Source organism: Myxine glutinosa, chromosome 11 (assembly GCF_964187855.1).
Source record: "Myxine glutinosa chromosome 11, kmMyxGlut1.1, whole genome shotgun sequence".
In the NCBI taxonomy this organism is placed as follows: Eukaryota; Metazoa; Chordata; class Myxini; order Myxiniformes; family Myxinidae; genus Myxine; species Myxine glutinosa.
The window spans coordinates 22,385,597-22,405,440 of record NC_136271.1 but is presented as its reverse complement, the minus strand read 5'-3'; the positions used below and the strand labels follow the sequence as shown (position 1 = coordinate 22,405,440).

At 42.9% G+C, this 19,844-nt stretch overlaps 1 protein-coding gene across 1 annotated transcript in view; it reads right to left on the bottom strand.

The window, feature by feature from the left end:
* The window catches only part of LOC137436096 (potassium/sodium hyperpolarization-activated cyclic nucleotide-gated channel 2-like), a 231,967-nt gene that overhangs the window by 115,992 nt on the left and 96,131 nt on the right, over window positions 1–19,844 (bottom strand). Inside the window, exon 2 of the mRNA XM_068129812.2 lies at window positions 9,303–9,726. Coding sequence (XP_067985913.1) covers window positions 9,303–9,726 — 424 coding nt within the window. The remainder of the gene's footprint in view (window positions 1–9,302; window positions 9,727–19,844) is intronic.

The window sequence follows — 19,844 nt, the reverse complement described above, 5'->3', positions numbered from 1 at the left end:
AACGGCACTCAGTAGAGCGCAAACCTCCGCCTGGTTGAACAGTTTATGTTTTGTCTCCCACTGATAGGCCGGATCTGGATTCGTACCTGAACCAGAATCTAATCGGCTTGTTATTGTCACCGAACCAACTCGTCCACCAAGTTTATTCATAACCCGTCCATAACTTTTTAAAATATCGTGTTATACATCGTTTTTCGCCCATCTCTCAATGGTGAAGAATCACTTAAAAAATTAAATAATTCTCGTATCTGAATCCATATTCAGATCTTCACCAAAATCAAAACGATTAGTCCTCGTCACATGTGCTACCTCTCTGCCAAATTCCGTTTGAATCCGTCCACAACTTTTTGAGATATCTTGTTCACAGACAGACAGAGGGTGAAAACATAACGTGCATCCACCTTCGGTGGTGGAGGTAAGGACGATGTTCTTTTCTCCTCTTCTTTTGTGCAAGGCTTCTAGTCACCTCATTATCTACAGCCTTTACAAGGAAGAGAAAGCAACCAAACGTCGGGCTTTTCACAGGTTGGATGATGTCGTCCATTACTTGCAGGTGAGCAAACCCTACGTGTGCTCAGTAATGTTCTTCACAAAGGGTTTTGGAAGATGACCCATTCCATTTGCTAGGATTTCTGGACTATCAAGAAATTTCGTGGAAAAATCTTGGAAGATTAATTATTCCTTCCGCCACCAAAGGTGGATGGAGGATATGTTTTCACCACTGCCTGTTTGCAAACAGGATATCTCAAAAAAATTTGTATGGATTTGGATGAAATTTGGTGGAGACGTTGGGTGTTTGACAAAGACGAAATGATTCGATTTTGATGAAGATCCAGATTTTAAAGTGATTCTTCACCATTGAGATGGGGGGGGGGGGGGGGGAATTATATATTGTACGATATCTCAAAAGGTCGTGGATGGATTGAACCACGGAGTAATAGTTGTCTCCGACGCCATTAATGGCAGCTGTGATCTTCAATCATTCCTTCTCTGCACATTATTCGTTTGTGTGTTGGAAAACTTATTCCTAATGAGCTTTAAATGATCTTCTGCCGGCCGACACAACAAATATCCCGTTCGCTGCGCCAAAAGGTTGCCTTCCTCTTTCTTGTGTATTTGACTTCAGCCACCATGATAGCCTTGCAAGCGGACGAGACAGTGAAATGCATTGTGGGACATTGCCATCTACCAATCAAAAGTTTATCCGCACCTTATCTGGAGGATGGCTATCCAACCGGATTTTATCCTTCAGATAGTTATCCACAAGATAAGAATCTTAACCTCAGGATAGCTCTTTTCCAGACTTCTAGCAAATGGGCACAGGGTGACAGTTTATAGCTGGGTATGGATTCGAGCTCAGATTAGACATCCCAGAGTTGAGTGTACATAACTCGAGGCTATCCTACAAACTAATGATACACAAATTCTGGTCAACCTTCGATTCTATTGTACATCCCTCCTTTCCTATGCAATCTCCAGGTGCTGCATAACATCATTGCCGGGCACCGAAGGGGCTCGGCAATGACGCATGCTGAAAGGGAGTACTCAGTTTTCACTCCGGTCGTTTGTTTGTTTGTTTGTTTTCTTGTTTGTTTGTCTGGGCGATATCTCAGCCATCCTTTGAGCTAGGAAGCTGAAATTTGGGCACAATAGTGAGCAAGTACATTGTCAAAAACGCTGCTTTGTTTTTTGATTAATCAATTAATTGATTAGTTACTTAATTATTATCGATTAATTAAGTACTTATATATTGTGATGTCGGTGGGGTAGTGACCTATATAGATCCAGGTAGATCTGTGTATGTATCATGCTCCGGTTGTCATGATAGGGAATCTTGATGTAATAAGTTCTGTTTAGGCGGTTTGTTCGGATTAAGAGTATATTTGTGGTCAAACAAGGATGACTGATAAGTAGAATAAGGATTAAGCTAATTCCCCAGTGTGTCAAACCTGTGATCATCCATGTGTCCTGTATGGCAATGCACCATAGACATTAGTTAGGCCCATTAGTTACACCACACAAACACTACTTAAATCCCCCCTCCGCCACAATAACAATAAAACTTACCGGAAAAACAGTCAGGAAGCGGCCGCACATTATGCCGGCATGGCGATGAAACATCGAGTAAATCAGGCAAGAGACACCACCAAAAGGGAGACGAGGCAGGATGAAGCTTGTGATTGGTCAAGGCAGGGCCAAGAAGCTAGCCACTGATTGGTGGAAGGAAGGTGAAGGACGCGACAGACGGCATGAGAAGAAGGGCCCGAAGCACTCGGCCAATGGGAAGGGACGGACGCAAGAAGAACATTCGAGAGGGCAAGAAGCGACGCACTGATTGGCGGGGAGAGAGAGCTGATGTCACGAGACGGCCGATAAAACGACTCGCAAGCCAGCATTTTGCCCTTCTTGTTCTGGTTCATCTCGTTGTTGGACTGCCCTCTGGCTCTGGAGCCTGCCCACGAGTGTGTGTGGACGATCTGCGTTCTGGACTTCGGCAAGTGGTTGCGTGCCGGTCTCGTCTCCTCGTTCCCCTGTTCGTTTGGCATCTGGGATTGAAACAGCCGACGGGAGAGGCGGCGCGTGGACGAGAGTACGAGGACATCGAGGCCTGTTTCTCGCCAACGGCCGAGCAGTTCCCGCCAACACCAGCGCCACGTCCGGACTGCGTGCTCGAGTTGGTGACGTTGATGAGGACACACACCGCAGACAGAGATAAGCTCGCACCACACAAAACACAACGGTTCTTTTTGATATATCCTCCTTCGTCTGTTGGTTACGTCCGGTGTGTGAGCGCTCCGATTTAGGATCATATTTATTTACCGTCGCATTCTTTGTTCTCTGGGTCCGGCAATAAAGCCGTGTTATTCTTGTACATTCAAAATCCGTGTTCATGAGTTTAATTTCCTGCAGGTTTGAAGACTGCTCGGGGATCGCGTCAGGTAAAGCTCCCGCTTCTTCTTCTTCTCTTTTCTTCCCGCGCATATATAGCGAGTCCGTATTTGATAACGCCTCAAAGTAAGCTCAATTGGTCATCCGTGGGTGCTCCGTCTTAATAGAGCATCCACAGGACAATATTTCCTTTCTCTTCTGACCATTATCTCAGGCACCTTTTGAGTTAGGAAGCTGATATTTGGACATGACAATGACCAAGTGATTTGGCTGTAAAGGTTTTTGATTGGTTTTTGATGTTTTAAAAAAAAGAAGGTTTTAAAATGTTTTTTTGGTTTTAAAATGGTTTTTGATTTCTTGATTAATCAATTAATCGATTAATTATTTAATTATTCGATTAATGACAATTTTTTTTAAGTTACAGATTCGGATGAAATGGTGTTAGCTTATGTATTCTATCAGCCAATTGATTAATTATTTATGACTATTATTTATTATTAATCATTTATTTATTTCCTTTCTCTTCTGGGCATTATCTCAGGCACCTTTCGAACGAGGAAGCTGATATTTGGACATGACAATGACCATGTGATTTGGCTGTAAAGGCTATTTTTGATTGATCAATTCATCGATTAATTTTTATTTAATTACTCGGTTAATGACTTAATTAATTCATTTTTTTAAAGTTACAGATTCGGATGAAATGGTGGTGGTTTATTTATTATATTAGCCAATTGATTAACTATTTAATTTTTTTATGATTACTATTTATTTATTTTCGTTATTGATCACTTATTTATTTTCTTTCTCATCTGGGCAATACCTCGGGCACCTTTTGAGCTAGGAAGCTAATATTTGGACACGACAGTGACCAAGTGATGTGGCTATCAAGGATATTTTTAATTTATTGATTAATCGATGAATTATTTCTTGATTAATAAATTAATTATTTGATTTTTTCGATTGATGACTTATTCAATTACTTTTCTAAAAGTTATAGCTTCGAATGAAGCAATGGTAGTTAGGTATGCCATTAGCCAATTGATTAAGAAAATATTTTATGATCACTATTTGTTGATTTTAATTATGCAGTTAATCAATTATTGTACACCTCTCCCTCCCAATACAGTCTCTATGAGCCGCACGGCAGTGTTGCCGGGGCACTTTAGGCGCCCCAACAATGCTGCACTCGAGGATATTTCTTTATTTGCCATGGGGGCGGTGTACTTTTTTTTTTTCTTTTTTTTTTTTGTATACTGAATCGAGGCTCGTGAAAGAGCTAACATTAACTTCACAAACAAATCGACCAGACAAACAAAATACACAAAAAGAGGGAGCGGCAGACAAGATGGGGAGAAAAGGGGAAGCACACACACACAACATCCGAGAGCAGGGAGATGTGTGGAAGGGAGAGGGCCCGGGGGGAGGAGGCGTGGGAAGGGGGGGGGGGGGAAGGGGAGGGAGAAGTATAAAACACAAGGACACCAAGGACTTCCAGGACAAAAGTTGGTATTTCAAAAAGTGGAATTGGGGTGAAATTAGCGGGGGTAGAAAAGATCAAGGTTTTAGATGGGGGAAGATAAGAGATGGTGGTGAACAGCTGTTTTAAAGACTTGGAGGGTGGAGTGGGATTGAAGAGAGTGAGGGAGTTTGTTCCAGAGGCGGGAGAAAAGAGGAATGAAGGAGTGAAGGTGAGCAGAGAGTCTTGATTTTGGCAGTTTAACCAAAAGAGGGTTGCAGGCACATCTTGTGCGACCTGTAGGAATATTTGCCTTTAGGACCTGTAGGACCACCTACCTGCCTAGTGCGAGTGAGTGAAAGGCCCTCGGAGTTAGCTTCATCGCGGGAGATTCCAATGATTCTGAATGCTTTGGTTTCAACAGCGTGAAGACGAGCTAGGTGTGAGGCAGGAGCACCAGCCCAGAGGGGAGAGCAGTATTCCATTGAGCTGCAGATAAAAGCCTTGTATGTGGTGAGGAGCTCAGGTGTGCCAAGGAAGGACTTCGCACGACGGAGGCGGTTTGTATGTACCTGTACTTGTTACATTTATAACTCTCCACTTAAGAAATTCACTACTCAGTGGAAGAGTGTGGCTGAAGCAGCTCGTAACCCCCATGGAAAGAATTTGGAAGTTGGCCATCGCACCAGTATACAACGGCCACAACTCTTTTTAGCCGCGTCGCGGATGCTGCTCATAGAGTGCCCTCTGCTGTTGTTGTTGTTCTTCTTCTTGTTAGCCGCATCGCAGACGCTGCTAATAGAGTGCCCTCTGCTGTTGTTGTTGTTCTTCTTGTTCTTCTTCTTCTTGTTCTTCTTGTTCTTACAGAGAAGACAAAACCTCAAAGCTCCACCAATTCTGGGAACCATAGCTCCACCCATTTTGGGAGAGGCTTCATATAAACAAATATCCACCATTTTATTAACTCGCATAGCTTTGAGGCCTGTTTTGTAGGCCCGTGGTGTCTTCCTCTCTCACACAGTTTTATTTCAAATCAAATTCGATATATCATTTCATTTTTCACAGTCGCTAACATAGTTTTAGACTCGGTTGAAAAAAAACGGGAAGAAAATCCGATGAAAGTTGCCCTTTAAAGAACTAAATGAATTCTCAAAGGCCTGTAACTTCAAGTCCATTGAGATGTTTTTTTTTAAAATCGCGGCATGGTCAGTCATACACCGCCCGAAATAACAGACGGGAAAATGCTGAGATATATTAAAAATTCGTCCATTTGATGACAATCGTCACGATGAAATATTTAATTTATACGTCGTCACAATAATGTGGAGAGAGGAGCATAGCTTCGTTCACGTGTCACCACACACGGGAAAATGCCGAGATATATTAAAAATTCGTCGCCACACACGGGAAATTGCCGAGATATATTTTCACTTTGCACAAAAATAACATCAAGTAATCGAATCAATAGAAATGTCCTGTGCCTATAACATCGACGTTATAGGCACAGCTGCATCAAGGCATTGTGTAACATTGACGCGGCTTTTGTTTTAATTAAAACTTTTTGTACTTGTTCTTCTTGTTCTTGCAGAGAAGACAAAACCTCAAAGCTCCACCCATTCTGGGAACCATAGCTCCACCCATTCTGGGAGAGCCTTCATATAAACAAATATCCACCATTTTATTAACTCGCATAGCTTTGAGGCCTGTTTTGTAGGCCCGTGGTGTCTTCCTCTCTCACACAGTTTTATTTCAAATCAAATTCGATATATCATTTCATTTTTCACAGTCGCTAACATAGTTTTAGACTCGGTTGAAAAAAAACGGGAAGAAAATCCGATGAAAGTTGCCCTTTATAGAACGAAATGAATTCTCAAAGGCCTGTAACTTCAAGTCCATTGAGATATATTTTTTAAAAATCGCGGCATGGTCAGTCATACACTGCCCGAAATAACAGATGGGAAAATGCCGAGATATATTAAAAATTCGTCCATTTGATGACAATCGTCACGATGAAATATTTAATTTATACGTCGTCACAATAATGTGGAGAGAGGAGCGTAGCTTCGTTCACGTGTCGCCACACACGGGAAATTGCCGAGATATATATATTTTTAAATCGCGGCATGGTCAGTCATACACCGCCTGAAATAACAGATGGGAAAATGCCGAGATATATTAAAAATTCGTCGCCACACACGGGAAATTGCCGAGATATATTTTCACTTTGCACAAAAATAACATCAAGTAATCGAATCAATAGGAATGTCCTGTGCCTATAACATTGACGTTATAGGCACAGCTGCATCTCGGCATTGTGTAACATCGACGTGGCTTTTGTTTTAATTAAAACTTTTTGTACTTGTTGAAAGATTTAATGGAAGCATTAACATCAACAAGTGAGTTCCATCCAGGAAATGGGACAGGACGCAACACCCCCCCCCCCCCCCAAATAAACAGCATCTGCCTTGCAGAAATCCATCGCCCTGCCTGAGAAGAAATATAACTCAGACTGGATAACTCAGTGGTTAATGTATTTCACGTGATATACTGCCAGCTCCAAAAAACAAGTAGTCATCAAGATTAAACAAATGGGGAATCTAAAGTGTATATATTTTAACTATGACAATATGCAATTACGATGAATAAAGGTCATTGGAATGCAAAGCAAATGTACGTGTTTACCCTTCAACGTGATGGGCAAATGCAAGACTGTAGTGCCCATCACACCAGTGTTTCACTTTCATCTTCTTCTTTTTACTCCCGCCAGGGTTCGTGTGTGTGTGTGTGTGTGTGTGTGTGTGTGTGTGTGTGTGTTCGTGTGTTTGTGAACAAGATATCTGGAAAAGTTCTGAACGGATTTGGATGAAAGTTGGTGGGATGATTGCCCTTGGGATAAGGAAGAATTGATTAGTTTTTGGTGAAGCTCAGGATATTATTCCCGATCCAGGAATTTTTGAAGGATTGTTTACCATTGGAAGATAGGGCTCATTTTTTTTAACATTATCTTCTATATTTAACATTGTGATATGAAAATAGTTTTCATATTTGTTGTAAATGTAGTTTAAACTCGTGGTTATGCGTTAGAGCGGTGTATTTTTTTAGCAGCGTCGTCTTCAATGTTCTTTTTTTTTCTAATAAAGGCATATTCTGTCATTTGAAAACCACCAAAGTGTGTATTAGGTTTCCCCGTTTCATAAAATGTATCGTTTGATACGTATAATGCTTTAAAACGTTTTTTTTTTTTTTTTGTTACCTCAGAAGAGATATCAACATTTAGCTCAGCGAATGTCATTCGCGGTGTCAGTATTTGATGAACTTATAAAGACAGTTCCAGATTTGTGAATGGCTGAGGTATATTAACAAACGAATAAAACAGATTTGGCAAAATTCCAACTTTTTTTTAAAAGATCGCATAATCACCCAGGGTTGTGAGAGGCTGAGGAAGAAGAAACCCCGCATGGGCTTCCCAGACCAAATAAGTAATTCTGGTTCTGGCTCTGCGATTTTCAGGTTTATTACTCCCGCCAGGGAGTAACGCATTCGATCGTGTCCGTCCGTGTGTGTGTGTGTTCGTATGTTCGTGTGTTTGTGAACAAGATATCTGGAAATGTTCTGAACGGATTTGGATGAAAGTTGGTGGGATGATTGCCCTTGGGATAAGGAAGAATTGATTCGTTTTTGGTGAAGCTCAGGATATTATTCCTGAGGCTCAGGATATACTCAGAATTAACGGTTTTTCAGGGACGCAAAAAATAATAATTCACGAGCCGTGAGCTTTACATACGTTATTTATCAAACCCATTTTTCACCAGCCATGCATAAAGCAGCTAGACATACGCAAAAAAAACATCTGCGAGCTGCGAGCATGACCTGCTCCTGTGTTTGCTGCCGTGTGTTTCGCGTTTTCACGGCTTTCGCAGGATATCCTGTCATTCACACTGTCAATAACTTCACGTGATATTCCACCATTCACAGGTAAACAATACTTCGCGGGATATCCCACCAGCTGCATAACACGTCATCCCTGCGAGTTACTGCACAAAATGAAAACGCTCCACAGTATCTATTAGTGCAATGAGCTGTCTCCCTTTTACCCATTGAAGTAATGACACGGCATTCATTCGCGGATTTTCATCGACATTCGCGGGTTTTGTCTCGACATTTCCAGGACGTTCATCGAACTTCGCGGATTATCGTCGACATTCTCGGGATTTGCGTCACCATTTGCGGATTTTGCCTCGCCGTTCGCGGTTTGGTCCTCTATTCACGGATTTTCTCGACTTGGGACCTCATCCCCACCCTTTTTCCATTGAAGCAATGCCCGATATTTGCGGGTTTTGCTATTCACCGATTTTCCAGGAACGTATCCCCCGCGAATAGCGGGGTCCGACTGCATGCACCATACATTCACCACATTATAGTGATAGCACCACCTTTACTTTCTGATTGCCAGCATGACAACCAATCACAGTGTCATATCATCAACAAGTGACTGTACCAAGGATCATTTCATCTTTGCACGTTTTATTTCGACTTTATTCCCAGTTTTTCCTCTCTTTCCATAAACATTTTCAACATGAAAATACATACACAAACATTTACATTTTTGGGTCATCTACATATAACATGTGCAAAATGGACGATTTGAACATCCCTCTTTCTGCCCCCCTTAGCCAGATATGCTCTATCTTGCCTCCAATCTATATACGTTAGCCTCTCCTATTTTCTCTCCAACTTCGCTTTTCAGTTTTTTATTCAGTTTCCCTCCTCTACCTGACCCTATGACGTACATAAGATGCAGAGAGATCTAAATGCACGACTGGCTGGGACTGTGAGACTGCGACGGCGACAAATTGGCATGGTTGACGAAGGAAGCAATTGGAGTCTATAACATGATTAGATGCATGTTAATAAGCTGCTCGATTTTGTGTACTTGTGCGAATATGTTGCTCACCTCCTCCCACTGGTGCATATATCTGATGAGGCGTGAGAGCCTCAGAAGACGCAGGAGGCTGAGAATCTTCGCAAAGCGCACAATTCTGAGCGCACGAGCCGTCTTGTACATATCCGTGTCGATCCCACTCTCAACGATGAGGAAGATGTAATCGACAGGGATGGAGGAAACAAAATCAACGAGGAACCATGTGCGCAAGTATTTCCTCTTAATATGCCCAGGATCGAGAATAATCTCAGTGTTGTCTTCAACCACAATGCCAGTACGAAAGTTGAGTGCAAGGTCAAAAAGGAAGAATGTGTCTGAGACAACATTAAACAGTATCCATGGTGTTGTGGATTCCTCCTTGAAGAATGTGATTCCAACAGGGATGATGATCAGGTTTCCAACCATTATTAAAAGCATGGTGAGGTCCCAATAGAACCTGAAACACAAAAACCAGAAAGTTAAAATATCAGCAAATTAATCCAGAGCATTAAAGAATTTTACACACAGGCTTCAACTTCTGACATACAAGTATTAGATAATAAAATAACGATTTTTAAAGTCTCTAATGTGCATTTTCAAGTCGCATTAAGGGACTCATGTTGCACTTCTGGTGGACAAAGTAATAAAATTGGATTGCCTATCAAAGTGAAACATTTCTGATTTCTGGCATTGTGGCATTCCTGTGGCACAGTGAATTGTGGGTTGTGCATTGTGTGTGTGTGTGTGTGTGTGTGTGTGTGTGTGTGTGTGTGTGTGTGTGTGTGTGTGTGTGTGTGTGTGTGTGTGTGTGTGTGTGTGTGTGTGTGTGTGTGGCATTGAGGCATTGTGGCATTTCTGCTCAAGAAATCTTTTTCACAACAAATTTTTCTCAAGAAATTTCAAGAAAGCTGCTCAAGAAAAAAACAATTCTGCTCAAGTAACCTGCACCACGACATCTCCACCCGATCACAAGGACAACGTTCCTCTCTAGCCCAACATGAGAATTAGAGAAAAAGATGTGGATGAAAGGAGACTGGTAAGGGCAATGCCAAACACAAAGGGAAGACGTATACACACGATCCCAGCATAAGCATATTATACACGCCTGTAATTCAACCATTCTCACTGCCTCTAAAAAAACTAAATGGTATTCATAGAATACTTACCGTGCGCAGTCAACTTGGTGTGAGCCAACTCTTCTGTTTTTGAACGTTTCTTTTTTTAAATCCAATATGGCTGCCAGACCACGTGAGCAATGACATCATAAATTTATATTCTCTAATATAATTGTTGCATAGATCATGCTCAATAAATTTCAAACTGATCAGACTAAGCATTGTCGCTGTCGAATTATGACGTCATAATTTATGGCACCAATGACGTCATCGTTAACAACACCTATTCCCCATTTGGAGTTATTTACAATGAGCCACGTTTCAATTTTTTCCCATAGAGTGGTTTTGGAGATAGAGGTGCAACGTTTTTTGGTTTTTCCAAGATGGCGCCTGTAACACATGACCTATGACGTCATGATAATCATTAAAATATTCTCGAGGAGGTGCTCCTGTGGTGAAGATTTAGTGTCCATCAGACCAACAGTTGCTGAAATTTTTAAAATAATGATCGGATGGATAAGAGTTGTATTTGTCAAATTATGACGTCATAACGAAGGCACCATGACATCATTAACATATCTTATTCCCCATGGGGAGTAGTTGACAATGAGCCAGGTCTCAATTTTTTCCCTGGAGTGGTTTCAGAGATATAGAGGTGCGAAGTTTTTCCAATATGGCGCCTGTACCACGTGACCTATAACGTCATAATAATCATTAAAATATTCTACAGGAGGAGGCCCTCCTATGGTGAAAATTTCGTGTCAATTGGACCAAGAATTGCAGAGAAAAAAAAAATTCATACTGATCAAATCAAGCATTCTACTTGTCGAATTATGACGTCATAATTAAGGTGCCAATGACGTCATTGTTAACAACACCTATTCCCCATATGGAGTTCTTTACAATGAGCCATGTTTCAATTTTTTCCATGCAGCGGTTTTGGAGATAGAGGTGCAATATTTTTCGGTTTTTCCAAGATGGCGCCTTACCACATGACCTATGACGTCATGATTATCATTAAAATATTCGAGAGGAGGAGGCGTTTGTATGGTGAAAATTTCATATCAATCGGACCAACGGTTGTCGAGAAAAAGAATTTTTTTAATGCAGACGCGTACGGCACACGGCATGGAATGATTAACCCTGCTTTTCGCTTCGCGAGCGCAGGGTAATAACACATTATAAAATTATAAATTCCAAAACTCATTATCCAACGTGACACCAATTATTCCTGCTAAAATGATTCCATATACCTCCAATGAGGTAAAAAAAAAAAATTGCATCTCATCTGGATTTTAGTCCACTTTGTCTTTACCTTCAAGATATATCAAATAATTATTGTATCGCTCAACACCTCAAAAACAAAACCTACTTTCATCTACTCCATCAATGAAATGTCGAGATTATATCCTTGTTTAATAACCTCCTATCCGGTGTGAACCATCTTATTATTTCCTCAAAACAAATAACTGTTTTCTTTCACCTTTACTCATGTCATAACCAATCAAGTTGGCTGACGATGAATCACTCTAATATAGTTGTACCTTTTCTATAATGGGAAAGGTGACATTAAATCAAAAGTGAGCGACGACATGAAATGTACCATATTGTTTACAGAGCGTTGAGCAGTTTCTTTGCACTGGTTATGGTGGGTGGTTTGCCGTTGCCATCCCAGGAGTCAATCATGGCAGGAAATTGGAATTTGTTCATGGTGGCAGCGATAACTCGGCTACTAGTCGCGAAGTGGGATCTGCAGTGGGATCTTTTAACGTCCACCAACTAATGCCGGCAGATGGGACGCCCACTTTAACATCCATCCGAAAGAGGCACACACATTGATGAAGTACCCTGCCTGATGACAGCTTATAACTGGGAGAAGATTCAAACCCAGGCGAGACAGCTCAGAGGCAGTGCGTGTACCAGCCCGAGCATAACTGAACACAGTATGAAAGATTGGCCTTACGAAACTTCTTACATCATTTGGATAGTGGTTAACTAGAATAAGAGAATAAGGGGCACGACTTCCCATCTCCCTCCTACTGCTAATAAATAAGTAAATATATATATATAGGTACGGTGCTCGGACCAGAATCCCGCTCCTGAACACTGAATATGTTACGGCCCAGGGTTTCGGGTTTACTACGAGGGGGTTAACCTCTGGTCCCTCCCGAACTTACCGGACCTGTGGCTGCCGCGCACGAATAACTTCGTGCTTAGCAGGTTGCAAACCAGCAACTACGCACGCCAATTGGTCCGTTGTTGAAACACACGGTTGTTGAAAAAGTTGAAAGCACACAATCGTCTAGAATGTCATTGTGTGTTGCAGTGTTAAGATTTCCCTTCACTGGAACTAAGGGGCCTAGCCCAAACCATGAAAAACAGCCCCAGACTATTATTCCTCCTCCACCAAACTTTACAGTTGGCACTATGCATTCGGGCAAGTAGCATTCTCGTGGAATCCGCCAAACCCAGTTTCGTCCGTCGGACTGCCAGATGGTGAAACGCGATTCATTACTCCAGAGAACGCATTTCCACTACTCCAGAGTATAATGATGGCGAACTTTACACCACTTCAGCCGACACTTGGCATTGCACATGGTGATCTTAGGCTTCTGTGCGGCTGCTCGGCCATGGAAACCCATTTCATGAAACTCCTGACAAACAGTTGTGCTGACGTTGCTTCCAGAGGCAGTTTGGAACTCGGTAGTGAGTGTTGCAACCGAGGACAGACGATTTTTACGCGCTACGTGCTTCAGCACGCTGCAGTCCTATTCTGTGAGCTTGTGTGGCCTACAACATCACGACTGAGCTGTTGTTGCTCCTAGACGTTTCCACTTCACAATAACAGCACATACAGTTGACCAGGGCAGCTATAGCAGGGCAGACATTTGACGAACTGACTTGTTGGAAAGGTGGCATCCTATGACGGTGCCACGTTGAAAGTCACTGAGCTCTTCAATATGGCCCATTCTACTGCCAATGTTTGTCTATGGAGATTGCATAGCTGTGTGCTTGATTATATATACCTTTCAGCAATGGGTGTGGCTGAAACAGCCGAATCCACCAATTAGAAGGGGTGTCCGCATACTTTTGGTCATGTCATGTATGTATAGATATATAAATATACAAATATGTATAAATATATTATATATCAATATATATGTATAAATATATATGTACATATAAATATATATAAATATGTATAAATATTGTTATGTCGGTGGCGTCGAGATACTTTAGACCAGGTAGAGTTGTGTCGGTAACATGCTCCGACTGTCGTGAAGAAGAAGAAGAAGAACCACCACCATGTAATAAGTAGAGGACCTGTTTAGCCCAGATGTCGGATAAGTTGTATATCTGTCCCCGTTACGAGGCAGCAGGGCATGTTAACTAGCTTAGGGAATAAGGATAAATTATCCCTTGTAAGTCTTACCCTTGGTGGTTTATCCTTTGTCCCTTATGGCACCGCAATAGACACCAGCACAGGAAGTGCCCACTAAAAGCACATTACAATAAATAACAATAAAACCAACCAGAAGCTCGGCATCAAGCACTACCACTAACAACCCTGACTTGGTAGAGGACACAGGACACCACAGGCCGAGAGCCACGCCCAGAAGTACAGTGATTGGGTGGGAGTTGGCCAACAGGAAGGCCAGATCAAGAAGCTACCGGCTGATTGGTAGAGAAAAGGGTGAGCAAGAAGTGGCTCGATGATTGGCAAGGTACCACCGATGACGTCAGGGGCGGACTGCGCGCTGATAGGTGGAGAACTGAACGAGGTAGTGGTGGCCTGTGGGGATTGGTGGAGAATCCAATGACGTCACGAGACGGCCGTTAAAAGAATGCGCTGACCGGCATTTGCTCTCTATTTGGTTTTTTTTTTCTTCCTCTTCTACTTTTCCTGCTGGATGTGGAAAGAGATGCTTGGGCCCTGACGATTCTCACCCCTTGTCTTCATTCTGGACTTCGGTGCAAGTGGTTGCGTACCGGCATGGCCTCCTCATCCCTCCTGTATGTCTGGCGTCTGGGATTGAGAGCTGCAGTTGACGGGAGAGGCAGCATGTGGACGAGCAGACTGCGGCCTTCTTCCCATGCAGGAAAGAGGGCCTGAGATGGGTCCGGGACAGCCAATTGAGCTAAGTGCACAATTAAACCACACACCATTATTTTCCAGTTCTTTTATTTCCCATTTGTCCGTGTTATAAGTCTGGTGTGAAGGATCCAATAGGAATTTAGTTTTACCAACGCGTTTTCTTGTTATCGGCATTTCTTTTAATAAACCCTTTTGTTATTTTGTTACATTTCTAAATCCGTGTTTGTTTGAGTTATTTTCAGCAGGTTTGGGGATTGCCGGCGGGACCACAGGTAAGCTCTTCAGCTTCCTCTTCTTATCTTTCTTCCTCCTGCGTATACAGTCACGTGAAAAAGTAAGAACACCCCATGTAAAGTTTTGACTTTTTCAACATATTTCAACATACAGCTATTTGATCTTCATTTCAACAATATTGATAGATAAAGGTGATATAATATAACAAATATCATGAAACATTTACATTTTGTAGTCCATTGTATAATTTAAATAAACATAAATGCAAATTTCGCATGTGGAAAAAGTAAGTACACCCTTGGCTCTAATAGGTGGTATTGCCCCCTTTGGCAGAAACAACCTCAAGTAGGCGTTTCTTATAACTGTCCACCAGTCTCTGACATCGACTGGGAGAAATTTTTGCCCACTCCTCCATGCAGAATTATTTCAGCTGTGCGCTGTTTGAGGGGTTTCTTGCATGCACAGCTCGTTTCAAATCCCCCCACAACATCTCAATGGGATTTAGATCCGTACTTTGACTTGGCCATTCCAGAACCCTCCATTTCTTTCTTTTCAGCCATTCCTTGGTGGATTTCTTGTATGTTTAGGGTCATTGTCACGTTGCAAGGTCCACCTTTGGTTGAGCTTCAACTTTCCGACAGATGGCCTCACATTATCCTCAAGACACCCTCTGGTACAATGAAGAACTCATCGTGGATTCTATGATGGTGGGCTGCCCAGGCCCTGATGCAGCAAAGCTGCCCCAAACCATAATATTTCCACCACCATGCTTTACAGTTGGTATCAGGTTCTTGTGGTCAAATACTGTCTTTGGTTTTCGCCAAACATGTCTTCTGGTACTGTGGCCAAATAGCTCTACCTTTGACTCATCTGTCCAGAGCACATTGTTCCAGAAGTGCTGGTCTTTGCCCAGGTGTTCATTGGCAAGCTTTAGTCTTGCCCTGATGTTCTTTCTGGACAGCAAAGGTTTCCTCCTGGCACACCTCCCATGTCGATCAAATTTATGCAGCCTCTTTCTAATGGTAGACTCGTGCACTTTAACATCAACAGTGGCAAGAGCTACCTGTAGGTCCCGTGATGACATTCTGGGGTTCTTAGAGACTTCCTTCAGCATCTTGCGGTCTGCTCTCGGGCTGAACTTGCTGGGGCGGCCTGGCCTGAACAAGTTGGCAGTTGTTTGGAATCTTCTCCACTTGTAGATGATCTTCCAGACAGTCGAATGATTGATTTCAAATTGTTTGGAGATCTTTTTAAATCTCTTCCCAGACTCGTAGGCATCTATAACCTTCTTTCTGAAGGCCTCAGAGAGCTCTTTTGATCTAGGACTGGTGATGCCGCACACTTCAACAACAAAGAGCAAACCAAACTAAAAGTCTGAGGTTTAAATAAGACAGGTTCCTCCAAGATCCTCTCTAACGATGTTCTAATCATTTGCACCTGAGTTGGTGTACCTGATTCTAATTTTAGGTATTTGAAGTAGTGATAAATGTAGGGGTGTACTTACTTTTTCCACATGTGAAATTTGCATTTATGTTTATTTAAATTATACAATGGACTACCAAATGTAAATGTTTCATGATATTTGTTATATTATATCACATTTATCTATCAATATTGTTGAAATGAAGATCAAGTAGCTGTATGTTGAAATATGTTGAAAAAGTCAAAACTTTACATGGGGTGTACTTACTTTTTCACGTGACTGTATGTATAAAATCCGCTATTTGAACTGAACGCCCAGGAGTAATGCTCGATGGCCATCCGTGCTACCCTACGGTATTCACCAAGGGTCGTCACACGACAATATGTATAAATATTGATACGGTTTTGAGATTTGTATATATGACATCATTAAAGGTTAAAGGTTTGCCCCCCATAGTTAGTCCACAAGAAACACGTAGGCCCACTTAGAGTATTAATTATGTCATAGTATGTGTAAGAATAGGCCATTTCCCTAGTAACATCTGCGTTGTGTAAAGACATGAGCTTAGGTCCTTTCATTTTTGCACCACCTCCCAATTCCATCTATGGGCATAATCGATCCCGCGCCCCATTTGGCTGATCCCTCAATTCTGTTACGCTATGGGCTACCCGCAGCAGTTTGTTACGCTTTGGCTGCCAGCAGCGTTCGCTGCCCTTTGTTCACTCGAACTAGTCAAGTAACACGAGGTAGGCCTGAAAAGAGGGAGGAGCGCGGGGTCAGGGTGTGGCGGCGTCGAGGAGCACGTCAGAGGCGATGACGGTAAGGGCTACCAGCCAACCAGGGCTCTGAGGGCATGGCGTGATAGGGCGTGGTGAAGAATGTCTGGTGAGTTCCAGAGGGTTCTAAGGGCGTGGCAATAAAACCCTTTGCGCGAGGCCCCCACCAGAGTTATGAGAAGGGAGAGGACTCAACTTACAAGAAGGCTTTATGAGGACTGCAGTTAGGACTTGCACGAGGGAGAGCCCTTGATTGTAATGAACTATTACGTACGCAGCCACGCGAGTGAACGCAGCAATAGCCGCCAGTGTAACCGCCAGAGCCCAGCCCCTACCGTTCGCCCCGTGTTATCCCGTGCGCACCATCGACACGCGGAGAGCTCCTGCCGTCTCTACTATCCATCTTCGTGGTACGAGCTGGGGACCGGAGAGAGCTGCCCGGATGCCATCCCTGGACGTGCTGATTTTCATCTGCAATCCCCGTGTGAGTGTCTGTGTGTGAGACGGGCCCATTTGTCTGGGGTATTAAGTATAAGACTGCTTCAGGACTGCACTGTCTCTTCTTCTTCTGATCATTGTACATAGTGTGAATAAATCTTGTTATTCCTTTTCTTCCAATTCGACCACTTCTGTGATTTCCATCATTGGGTAAGCGTGGCACGAATAAGAACCGCTTGGATCTGAGTCTAGTCATTGCTAACGGCTCGGATCACGGGTTCACTACCGCTCGGCGTATCCACCAACACCCGTGATTCGTGCGGGGCTTATTTCCTCGTTTCTGGGCAGCACGAGTAATTAGGTATTAGTGATTCTAGGCCTACGACCCTATTTCGCGCTGTCCGGGAAGGACGTCATAGGTCCCGGGTCCCATCGCTCAGTCAAAGACAAGGGGACTAATCCCCCCTTCGTAAGGGGAGAAGGCCGGCGCTGAGATCCGCAACAATATATATATATATATGTAAATATGTATATAATGGTTTTCAGTATACTGAATTTGGAATCAGAGGGCTCCCTGGCTGATGGTATACTATGAAATGTAAAGTGACAAATGTTTAGTTTACTGATCAAAATAAACAAGAGGATGTATATCATATACGCAAGGGGTACCTTACCTCATCCCTTTAAAATGAATTCTCTTTTGATTATGGTAAATTATTTGCACTGTGAACTGCATCAGTGCTGCAGTATCTGCTTGTGTACTTCTCTTTTGTTAGCATCTCGTTGATTTTAACAAGTTTTCCCATACCAAAAGCTGAGATACAACCTCAAACGGTCACAGACCCTCCCCCGTATTTAACACTCGGCTGCATACATTGAAAGTCGCCAGGTTCTCCACGTCTTCAGCTTACGAACTGACGTTTCTTTGATCCAAAAAGGTCAGAATGCGATTCCTCATAGCAGAGTACTTGATTCCATTGTTCAGTCGCCCAATCTTGGTGTTGCCTTGCAAATTTCAATCTTTTCACCATATTCTGTGGTCTCCGCAATAGTTTCTTTGCTGCAACTCTGCCATGGAATACCTGCTGCAATTAGCCTTCTGCGCACAATGCTGGACGAGATGTTAATGTTCAGGCCGCTCTCATTTCATTTCTGCAGTGTCCCCGTTGGTTAGAGCAGGAATTTGGAATTTGGCAAGGGTGTTGGTGATAACTCACCTTCTATTTGTGAAAGGCACCATGTGATATCTCACGTGTACCTACCATCAAAGCTAGCAGGCGGGTCTTCCGGCTTGGCGTCCTTCCGATGGATGCACACATTCATGTATTGCCCTGCATACAAAACACTAGCTTATAACTGATTAGATAGAGATTTGAAACCAGGCTAGACAGCTCAAAGGCCTGAGCTATCTGGTCAGTCCACTACTCCATCCTGATGAGCGAATAAGGGTGGAGGTGGAGGGAGTGGGGAACCGAAAGGAACCACCTTTAGAGGCCATTTCCCCCCGCAGAGCAGGGGTAGGCCTTTTTCGGGCACCGTGGTCCCCTTTTTTGAAGCAATGTTTTTTTGGTCAGATGCCCTTCCTGCCGCCAACCCTGTTAGTCGCCTGTTGCGACACACAGGGAATTACCAGTGAACTGGTACTCAATTTGCCGACCTCGGAAGGATGGCAGGCTGAGTCAACCCCCCTGGTGTTAATTCAGCGATCGACCGGGATTCAAACCCAGGATCCTAGGATCCCAAGCCGGCACCCTAACCGCTAAGCCAACACCAACACCAACACCAAGAGGGAGTGTGGGAAGGGAAATAATCATGGTTTGCCATTTATGACTGTGATTGACCCATACACCCTCCTGATGCTGTACAGATTGATTTTATGATTGCTCAAAGGGGAATTGTGCATTGATCAAGAGAATTTGCAATCGTTTATATCAACACCAGGAACAACATCTTGCAAGTACGGTGGTATCGGCAGCAGGAAGTTTTGATTGTTATAGTAGCTGCAGAAGCTTTTCCTTCAGGGAAAGGCAATCCCAATTTTGCAATCTGTAAGATACAAATTGGGAAGCATTTGACACACTCAATTCTCCAGTCTCCTTAGTCATAGAGAATTTCCAGGAAATTTGTCTTGCTAGCACGCAACTGCATGGCTAATGCTCCAGGACTGAGTAATAGCAAGAAGTGATGACCTGTCTCTAAAAAACGCACATTGTCCACCATTCGGAAATAAGAAAATTTCCCAGCAATGAAACCAAATCGAATGGCACATCAACATCTGCCTGTATCGGAAAATGGAAACTGCAGAAAAAAAGAAGATTTAAACTACGCATAATCCAAAGGGAACACCTTATGGCAATACCAGATCCTTCGGGAGGCTGTGATATTGTGATTATTATTTTCCTGGACATGGACCACGGATATGCAGTGAAAATTAATCACAGAATAAAATATTTAATCCTCCAACAGGAAAGGAGAAAGGAGATTAAAAAGAAA